The sequence below is a fragment of the Bufo bufo genome, chromosome 5 (assembly GCF_905171765.1).
Source record: "Bufo bufo chromosome 5, aBufBuf1.1, whole genome shotgun sequence".
In the NCBI taxonomy this organism is placed as follows: Eukaryota; Metazoa; Chordata; class Amphibia; order Anura; family Bufonidae; genus Bufo; species Bufo bufo.
Window position 1 is genome coordinate 353,397,088 of NC_053393.1, and position 10,912 is coordinate 353,407,999.

The 10,912-nt window shown below is 38.9% G+C and overlaps 1 protein-coding gene across 1 annotated transcript in view; it reads right to left on the reverse strand.

Moving 5' to 3' along the window:
• Nucleotides 1–9,313, reverse strand: part of SLC6A3 (solute carrier family 6 member 3) — a 201,397-nt gene extending 192,084 nt beyond the window's left edge. Inside the window, exons 1-2 of the mRNA XM_040433971.1 lie at nucleotides 9,028–9,313; nucleotides 1,850–1,981 (exon numbers count right to left, since the gene is read on the reverse strand). Coding sequence (XP_040289905.1) covers nucleotides 1,850–1,981; nucleotides 9,028–9,313 — 418 coding nt within the window. The remainder of the gene's footprint in view (nucleotides 1–1,849; nucleotides 1,982–9,027) is intronic.
• Between the last annotated feature and the right edge of the window lie 1,599 nt (nucleotides 9,314–10,912).

Sequence of the window (10,912 nt, forward strand, 5' to 3'; positions counted from 1 at the left end):
TCTGTAAAATCCATGAGTAGAACAATGTAAGAAGGATAGATAAAGAACTGGTTGTAATCATCTAGTAAACTCAAGGTGGTTTCCCTTGTTTCTTTCTTTTCATGCCATTTCTGGAATTCTCCTCTTCACAGAGGACACGCTCTTCAAAGCAATGGTCCAGTTTGAAGGATTCTAGCATCCCATTTATTATTTCTATTATTGTCGGATCCCCCAAGTAAATCAGCTATGATATATTTCTATCAATAAGAACTTACTGAATGATGAGAGATATTAGTATTGTTAATATTGTTCCAAATTTCACTTTGAAGGATGTTGTCAACTAAGTAAATTTTTGGCTTACAAATTGTCAGAATGAGAAATTACACATATTGATAGTTGCATCAATAGCATAGTACAGGAAGAGGACTTAAACTTCCAGGAGTGCATATTCTCAAAGTGCATTTTACCGTATTTTTCACCCTATAAGACGCACCTGCCCGTAAGACGCACCTGGATTTTTGAGGAGGAAAATAAGAAAAAAAATGTTTTGAACCAAAAGGAGTGCTTTTGGTGGATTTTGAACTAATTGTGGTCTTTGGATAACGCTATTATGGGGGATCTGTGGATGACACTTATGGGGGATCTGTGGATGACACTGTTATGGAGGATCTGTGGATGACACACTGTTATGAGGGATCTGTGGATGACACTATTATGGGGGATCTGTGGATGACACTGTTATGGAGGGGATCTGTGGATGGCACTGTTATGGGGATCTGTGGATGGCACTGTTATGGGGAGGGGGATCTGTGGATGGCCCTGTTATGGGGGATCTGTGGATGGCACTGTTATGGGGATGGGGATCTATGGATGGCACTTTTATGGGGGATCTGTGGATGGCACTGTTATGGGGAGGGGGATCTGTGGGTGGCACTGTTATGAGGAGGGCGATCTGTGGATGGCACTGTTATGGGGAGGGAAATCTGTGGATTGCACTGTTATGCGAGGGGGATCTGTGGATGGCACTGTTATAGGGAGAGCGATCTGTGGATGGCACATATATAGCATCTTATGTATATATGTGTCATCCACAGATCCCCCCCATATCAGTGTACCCCCATTATAAACACGGGCCCCCCTCTCACAGCATAATTAATATGTAAACTGTAATCCTTAACCTCTTCTTAACTTTAGCTAAAGTAGCACTATCCTGTGTACTACTACTTACTATCAAGCTCCCGTACCGTAGCAGGCAGAGCGGCCGGCAGCGTAACGTCACTCACTCACGTCATGCGGCTGCTCTGCCTGCTTCATTTATAAAGTGTGAGGAGCATGCGCAGGACGTGAGTGAGTGACGTTACAGCTGCCGGCAGCTCTGCCTGCATCGGGAGCTTGATAGTAAGTAGTAGTACACAGGATATAGCTACTTTAACTAAAGTTAAGAAGAGGTTAAAGATTACAGTTTACATATGAATACTGCTGTGAGTGGCGGGGCCCGGTCTAATACAGTGACGGCCTCCAGCCCCTCCTCCCTCCCCTGATACATTGCCGCACTGTGCAGCATCGCAGCCAGCGATGTATCAGTGTTAGCGATGTAAAAATGGCAGCATTCGCCCCATAAGACGCACTGCCATTTCCCCCCACTTTTAAGGGGGGAAAGTGCGTCTTATGGGGAGAAAAATACAGTATATATAGTTTTACCTAATGAATCAGAGCTGTTTGTATTTCCTTCCTGTTGTATTAATGCATGCAACATAGAAATGCCAGTATAATAATCTACACAGTCCCCACTATGTGACAACATATATTATTGATCAGATACTATTGATGTTTATGGGGCTTAATATCCCAAAACATAATACATGTTTACCTTTGAATATTGGGCATATCTTCCAAATTCCAACAGCTCCTTCTCTATTGAATTGCCCTATAGCCAATTCCATGTAGAAGAGAGGCATTCCAGCAATTATCATAAAAAACAAGTATGGCACGAGAAATGCACCTGTGAAGATAAAAACATCAAGTAGTATTTAAAGTGCAACTCAAAGCTTTAGTTAAACCTCCTAAAACACTTCACTCTTGGAGATTTCTGCAGTTCTTCTTGTAGGTCATATCAAAGCTTTAAAGGCAATCTGTCACTATGATCTTGGGCTATATCTGCAGTACCATATGAGTAGAACTACAGGTAAGGAGTCTAGATTGCTATTTTTATTTTCCTACTGTCCTTCATTCTCCCAATGTAAGTCCAGACTGTGCCATGCAAGCATAATGGAGAGGACTCATGTGCATGTGAACAGCAGTCCTGACAATGTATATCAGCACAGCTTTGAGTGCTGACAGCAGGGGAACAGAAGGAACCAGAAAAATAAAACACAGCAATCTGGACTCCTTATCTGAAGTACTACTCACGGATTAATACAGATACAATTCCAAGATCATGGTGATAGATTCCTTTATGTTCCCTTGCTTGTAAATGCTTCCTCTGAGCATTAACCAGTTCAAAGAGTATATCTTATCTGCTCACTTATAAGACTTTAACTAAATAAATAAATAAAAATAAACTACACATAATTTGTATTGCTATGTCCATAATGACCTTGTCTATAAAATGATTATGGTACTAATCCCGCATGGTAAACGCTATAAAAAAAAACGGCGGAAGTTTTTTTTTTTTTTTTGTCTCACCTCCCCAAAAAAATGAATAAAGAGTGAACAAAAATTCATATGCATACCAAAAATGACATCAATAAAAACTACAACCCATACAGCAAAAAATAAGCCCTCATATAACTATGTTGGTGGAAAAATAAAAAAGTTATGGGTCTTAGATTTTGGTGATGCAAAAAAAAAGTTTAATAAAAAGTGATTTTATGATATAAAAGTCGTAGAACATAAAAAAACTATACAAATTTGATGTTGCCATAACCGTATGATAAAATTATCATACTAACTATACCACATGGAGAACACCATAAAAAATAAAAATAAAAAACACTGACAGAAATGCAATTTTTGCCTCACCTCCTAAAAAATGGAATAAAAAGCACTCAAAAAGTCATATAGACTCCAAAATTATACCAGTAAAAATTACAGCCTGTCCTCCAAAAAATCAAGCTCTCACACAGCTACATCGATGGAAAAATCTAAAAGTTATGGGTCTTCGATTTGGTGATGCAAAAAAAAAATGTTTAATGAAAAGATATTTTATGATATAAAAGTGGTAGAACATAAATAAAACAATATAAATTTGGTATCGCCATAACCATATATCACAGAATAAAATGATCTTATGAAATATACCACATGGAGAACCCCATAAAAAATTAAATTAAAAAAACACTGGCAGAATTACAATATTTGCCGACTTTACCTCAGAAAAAAATTAATAAAAAGCGATCAAAAAGTCATATGTACCCAAAAATGGTACCATTAAAAACTACAGCCTATCCCGCAAAAAATGAGCCTTTACACAGCTCAATCAATGAAAGAATAAAGAAGCTATGGCCCTTAAAATCTATTTTAGCAAGTTTCATGTTAGAAAATGCAGATGCCACTCCTTTCCTTTTGAATTCTGCAGTCTGCTTATACAGCAGTTTATGACCCCATATGGGTTGTTGCCGTATTCAGGAGAAAATGGGTAACAAATTATGGGGTGCTTTTTCTCCAGTTATCCCTTGTTAAAATGAAAAATCTAACCTTAAATGACTTTTTCTTGTAAAAAATATAATTTTATATTTTCACAGGCAAGTTTTTCTAAATATTATGAAACACCTCTGAGGTAAAAGTGGTCAGTAAACCCCTCAATAAATTCTTTGAGGGGTGTAGTTTCCAAAATGCAGTCACTTTTGGGGGCCCTTAGTGTGCCTTTAAATATGACACGACACCCAAAAGTAGAAAACGTATAAAAAAGGAGAAAAAAGAAAATGAGGTTATCCAAATTCTTTCAAGGGATCAACTAAGTGCCCCTGGAGAAGTGGAAAGAGGCGCCAACAGGAGTCGAAGTAGGCTGCTTCACTTAGTGTTAGCGGTGCTTAACACTGTATCAATGAAGTGAATAGGAGGTATAACAATTAATTTGCTCCTGATGAAGGGGGTATTGTATAGACCCCCGAAACGCGTTGAGCCGTATATTTATTAAAGAGAGATTTCATGGAGTTGAGGATCCAGCTGCTATTTTCGATCTTCATTGCAGACCTGGCCTTCTTACCTGGATCTCTACCATTCTTCGAACGATCCCGGCCGGGGGGGGATTCACCCCAGGTGTCTTGAGCTTATCCTGGAGGTGACCCCCCCCCCCCCTCTAGTGAAGTGAGTGGAAAGCTCTTCTTTCCTTGTTTTTATTTGGCACATAATTTTAATGTAGGTTTAATTGTAGATTCTAAATAGCATTCATTAATTTTACTTTGATCCCTATTGGGCACATCTACACACTGGTGTCTAGTTCATTTCTGGTCACGGTGACTGACTGGGTTCACCGATTTTAATACCATTTTATAAATCTGCTTTCCTTGTGTGAAAGGTTATTTATTTATTAACCACCACATAATTTATTGACTCTCAATATTATCTGGTACAAGATTAGAAGTTTGGCACTCCTCTCCTTCACCCTTATCGGTGTGGTTTCGTCCACTTGGCCTGGAAAAATTCACCTTACTGGTAATTGTTATACCTCCTATTCACAACACCCAAAAGCCATTCCAGCAAAATCTGCTCTCCAAAACCCATATATTGCTCCTTTTCTTCTAAACCCTGCTGTGTGCCCCATATAGCTGTTAACAAACATAAGTGGGGTGTTTTTGTAAACTGCAGAATCAGGGTAATAAATATTGAGGTTTGTTTTTCTGTTAAGTAACCCTTGTTGTGTTAAAGGGAAAAATTGGATTAAAATAAAAAATCTGCACAAAAACTGAAAATTATAAATTTTACCTCTATTTTCCTCTAATTCTTGTGGAACACCTAAAGGGTTAATATCATTTGTGAAACAAGTTTTGAGTAATTTGAGGGGCGTAGCTTATAAAATGGGATAATTTATGGGTGGTTTCTATTATAAAAAGGACCTCAAAGTGACTTCAGAACTAAACCGGTCCTTGAAAAAGTCGGTTTTGAAAACTTTATAGAAAATTTGAAAAATTGCTTCTTAAATTCTAACGTCCTAAAAAAATTAAATGTAATTTTTAAAATGATGCCAACATAAAGTAAACATACTGTATAGGGAATGTTAAGTAAAAACTCTCTAATGAGGTATTACTAGCTGCCTTTAATGTGTAGAAATTCAATTTAGAAAATTACTTTTCTTTCAAAAAATTTTGTCAATTTTGGATTTTTTATAATATAAAGGTAATGTTATTGTCCAAAATGTATCCCTAACATCAAGTGCGAGATGTCACGAGAAAACAATCTCAGAATGGCTTGGATAAATAAAAGCATTCCAAAGTTATTAGCACATAAAGTGACACATGTCAGATTTGCAAAATTAAGCCTGGTCACGAAGGTGAAAAATAGCTTGGTCTTGAAAGCGTTAATGAGCTCCTAGCTCTCCCCGCCCACCTGCTGATTTCAGTTGGAAAGAAACTATTAATCAGATGCAGGGGGCAGGGAGCCTGAGTATGAGGACTCATTGGCATGCGTTGCAGCTGTCAGGACCCAGGAATTAGGTCAGCATAAAACACATAAAACAGCTTTAAAGTACATTGTGGGAGATTTATCAAAACTGGTATAAAGGGAAACTGGCTTAGTTACCAATAGCAACCAATTATATTGATCCATTCATTTTCCAAAGGAGCCATAGAAAATAAAAAGGTGGATTCTGATTGGTTGCTATAAGGCACTGGCAACTAAGCCAGTTTTCTTTTTACCAGTTTTGATTCCCCCCCCCCCCCCCCCCCCCCCTCCCCGACATCTTTAGTATTCATGGGGTGTTTAATGAAGGGTGCATGACCAAGATGGTGGAGATAAAGGACGGGTAAACATCCTGAGGATATAAGTAGCTACTGTTGTTACATATTATATGTTTGCACTGGTTTTTCTTCCTGCCAGTGCTATTAACAGAAAGCATTACAGTCAGTTTCTCCTCTGCCTCAAATACATGCTCTAAGGCGTCAAGAGATTATAGTCAAGTGAACGTTTAGGTTAGCAGTACATTTAATCATGTCATTTAGATATCTTATCTAACCCTTTAATGACTGGATGATGTTCCATTTTTTATTTTATTTTTTCATTTTTGTTTTTTTATTAATTTGTTATTACCCAAAGCCATAACTTTCTTATTTTTCCAGGGCTTGTTTTTAGTGGAACAAGTTGTACTTTCTAATGGCAAAATTTATAGTAGCACAAATGGGGTGGAATTATTAAAAAAAAAGCACAATTCCGCCACAGTTTTATGGATTTTGTTTTTAGAGCATTTCTTATGCAGTACAACTGATCTAGTAATTTCATTCTATGGGTCAGCATGATTACAACGAAATAAATAAAGGTAGCAGTGGCTACTCCTGGTGAGTGGATATAAATAAAGTCCTCACTCCGCAACCCACCCCAAGTTGCCAAGGAAAAAATTGGTTGAAATATATATGGATGGAGGGCACACAAAATATCTGGCGCAATATGGACTTAATCTAATAAATATTTATTAATATATATAAAAACCTATTGCACATTCATAAATAGAAGGACACTCAGATCAATAATCCAATAATGGTAAATATTGCATATCATATAGAGGAAAAATCTAGAGCCATACAACCTAGGAATATAAACAATACTTCGATGGTTCTGTCAGTGTCGTATAACTTCTAAAAATACATTTGACTATGAGAATATCTCATACTGCTGTACTTCTATTCTTAAAAGAATCTTTCATGTGAAACAGCGTATCCGAAAGGAAAGAAAATGCTCAGCAGATCCACACCTCATGTAAGATCCCAAGTAAAAGCACTTAATCGCCTCACAATTTTGACAGCACTCCGTGATTCACTTCTCACACCCAGATAGATTATAATGCGGACACATACACACAGGTATTTTTCGTGTACATAACAGGTCCGGTGGGTGTTGCAGCTTTGAGTTTCGCTGTAGTACTGAGGAGTCGGCGTTGGATCCTTCGGCGTGGAGTCACGTTGTGTTCGCACTACGTGGCGTCCCACGTGTGCTGAAATGGATCACGTGACTCAGTCCATCAGCTGTGTGCTGTACTAGTACTAGTAGTCTCCAAAACCGCTGATGCAGAAGGAAAGAAAGGCCTAAATTTAACTTATGGACAATGAGTCCTTGCTGAATATCTTCAATAAGATGGCTCCTTGTTGATCCTTGCTGTATACCATATTTATGAATGTGCAATAGGTTTTTATATATTAATAAATATTTATTAGATTAAGTCCATATTGCGCCAGATATTTTGTGTGCCCTCATGATTACAATGATACCACATATGTATAGGTCATCAATATCTGATCAGCGAGGGTTCGACACGTGGCACCCCCACCGATCAGCTGTTTGAAGAAGAGGCAGAGCTCCATGCGAGAGCTCCTTCCTATTCATTACACTATGCAACATCTCCTCTGGAGTGGCGGCATAGTGTAATTAAAAGTACTCACTCCATTACACTGCACTTCGAGACAATGTGCAGTGTAAAGAACAGGAAGCATCCCTCTCATGGAGCTCCACCCCCTCTTCAAACACACAAGTACATAAGTTCAAGTACACATAATACTGGGTGGAAATCTGTGTCATCTTTATTCTATCCCAAAAAAGGAAAGAAGACATGTATACATGTATAATGAAGTGGTATGAATAACAATTCCAACATGCTCTGACCCCCACTGATAGTGAATCTGTATAGAAGCACTCCGGGCCACCCTATCTGCCAGGAGCTACAGCTTAGCCCCAATTTACTTGAATGGGACCATGTTGAAGTTTCCTACACAGTGGGTGGTCAGGAGTATCACTGTGCAGGGAATAACTGAAAGGGGACCTTTGCTTGCTCAATGTCAAATGCATTTATAGGCACTACAGAGGGTGTTTGGCAGTTGAACATTTCCTATAAAAAAAACTTAAAAAACAATCAATACTCACCTTACTGATTCTCCAATGCTCTCATTCTAATGCTTACCAATTCCACCACCAATGACCACTCAACCAATCATTGGCCATAGCAGGACCAGAAGGGAGAGATCAACAAGGGACTCAGAAAGCATTAGAATGGTAGCTGAGGTTTTAGCTTTGGTTTATTGCTAAGGTGAGTATTATGGATTATCAGTTTCACTGAGAGAGCACTTTAGAGATGCTGCCCATGGAAGTCTATGTAAAGGAGAGGGGGAAAAGAAGGAGGAAAGAGCTGCCACAAGAGACAAAGACAGTGATAGCGCCTTTTACAGTAAGTGTTTTACTGCTCGGTACTGCTGAATAATGCCCTCCATGCTGCTGCTGTAAGACACAGCTAGGGGAACAGGATATACTATTCTCATGGTGTGTCCTATGGTTTGGATACAGCAAAACAGCTAGTTTCCACTGCTCCACTAACCGGATGGACAGCTAACAATTAGATATGGAGCCTACAGAGGGGAACACTGCTGGTAAATGCAGGGTTCAGATGAAGTTTAACTTAATGAGTTAAATACACAACTGAAGTAAACGTTAAATTGACACCTAATGCAACAAATGACATTTAAGAATTCCAGTGAAAGTTTAGCGGCAGTAGCTTAACTTAATTTTTTTCAATGGCTTTTGATCAAATACTCATTGCATTAATCTAGGCCATTAATAATATAGTCTCCGAATACTCCTTTAACCTCTGATGCTCCTAATGAAAACAATAGTGAAGCCATGTAACGTCTTGTATCAAACAGTGGACTTTTCATTTCAAGGATGACATCTTCTGACATTTCTCAAGGCCATGTAAGGAATAAAGGTATTTAAAGCTATTCATGTCATTTGGTTTATATTACACCATAAGGAAATATAAGCTTGGGTCAATGAAGATGTGTTCGAGTAGCAACACAAAAGAAACAATAATGCAAGATATACACATGTATTGCATGATAGCGTAGATCTTACCTCCTCCATTTTTGTAACATAAGTAGGGAAACCTCCAAACGTTCGCTAAGTCCACAGCAAATCCGATAACAGAAAGAAGAAAATCAATTTTTTTACTCCAGGTCTCTCTCTCTTCAATGTCAGGATTTGTCTGGGATGAGTTCACCAGTACAGAATTAGTAAACTGAACTCCATTTTGTTCCTTTATAAGTATAAGCTCCACTTCCTTGGTTCCCATTGCATTAGATTCTTTAGCAGGAGCAACCACTGAAGACATCTGCTCAACTGATGGTCTAGGTTTGATCATTAGGTGCAATTAAGACTGCAAACTGTAAACCAGGGGTGTTAGAAGAATCAAAAGATCTCTACCTGTAGTAGACAAAGTAGTTAAAGAAATCAAACTCAGGTTTATATTCATACCATATATTTGCACTGGTTATTTTCAGACCTGTACACACATAATAGAAAGTAAAAAGTAAAAAGCAATTAATATTGAACAAAATCTTTGTTCATTAAAACATGATATATTGTAATATAAGGCATCCAGGAGAAAGAATTAGAGGCTCCACAATGGTTATAAAATGTGTGTATCAAAGTTTACATATATAAAATTAATTCATATAGACAATTAAAGAAAAATAAGCACAGGATGGGCAAATAATTTGTAGACAAAGGTAATAGTGGGAGAAAAAACATACTTAACATACTTGTCAGTGAATGAGAACAATTTTATTCACAATCAGAGGCAGCAACTTGCAGAACACTTTATGATACTCCTAAGGGCTTTATCCTGGCAGTTCCCTGGTCTTCACCCTTTGGCCCCTATATGGGGATCTGGATTCCACTGAAGCGGAACTGCCAGGGCACTAACTCCTGGAGTAGTCTCTTTTCAAAGGCAGTTGACCCAGGGGGGTCAAGAAACACTAGTGCAGAGCACAAAGTGGTCAGGCATAACTGTAGTCAGAGACAAGCCAAGGGAAGGGCAGGCAGAGTTTGTACAATTCAAAATCAATCCAGAGGTCAGCGTGGACAGCTTGTGGTCAAAACAAGGATCAGACAGATGTCAAATCTGGAAACAGGCAATGATCTGTATAGAGGCAGGGCAAACAAGACAATGGCCCACATTTGTAGCAAACTTTCGAAAGAAGACTGCCATCGGCTGTGAGCACAGGAGGTGTGCGCACTGACCCCATGAAGCCAAGAGTAGAACGCGCCCCCATGAGGTCCATAAAGACCGCAAGAACAGACCAAATAGAAACTCAGATCATCGACTCTGATGGCCATACCATTGAGGAGACAGATAAGAACACTGATGTGCACTGACCGCTGATGGGAGAAATGGAACTGGTAAGTTATGTAGCAGCCATGCCCACCAAGATCAAAGGGGCTTTAACAGACATGGACCGCTAACATACCACCTACACATACATCTACACCATACCCCTGGTGTTCTATATCATGAGTGTAAACTGTCATTGACTTTTCAGAAACTTTTGATATGTCATAGAGACATATAAAAGGTTTTGATTGGTAGCAGTCTGAGTACTTGCACAGGGTGCCCTCTTCTCACTGCAGAAGGTGGAAGCTAGACTGGCCCATAGACTTTCTATTGAGTCCATCTTGTTTCCTTTCCTGCAGCAAGGAGATAGAGAGAAATATAGTATGCAGCATGCCTATCTTCTTCTTGTTCGGCAGCTGTGGGATGCTCTGCAGTCAGCGTGGCTCCAGATACCTGTGACTACCTACCAGGACCTTATTGAGTCACTCACAGCCCATCTAGCTACTGTCCATGCTGCACACGGCAGTTACTTTGGATATTAGGTTGTGGTCATAATAATATTGTGACTTGACTGTGTCTGAAATGTTAGCACCTTCACATGCATTCATGTAGCAACAGTATTGGCGA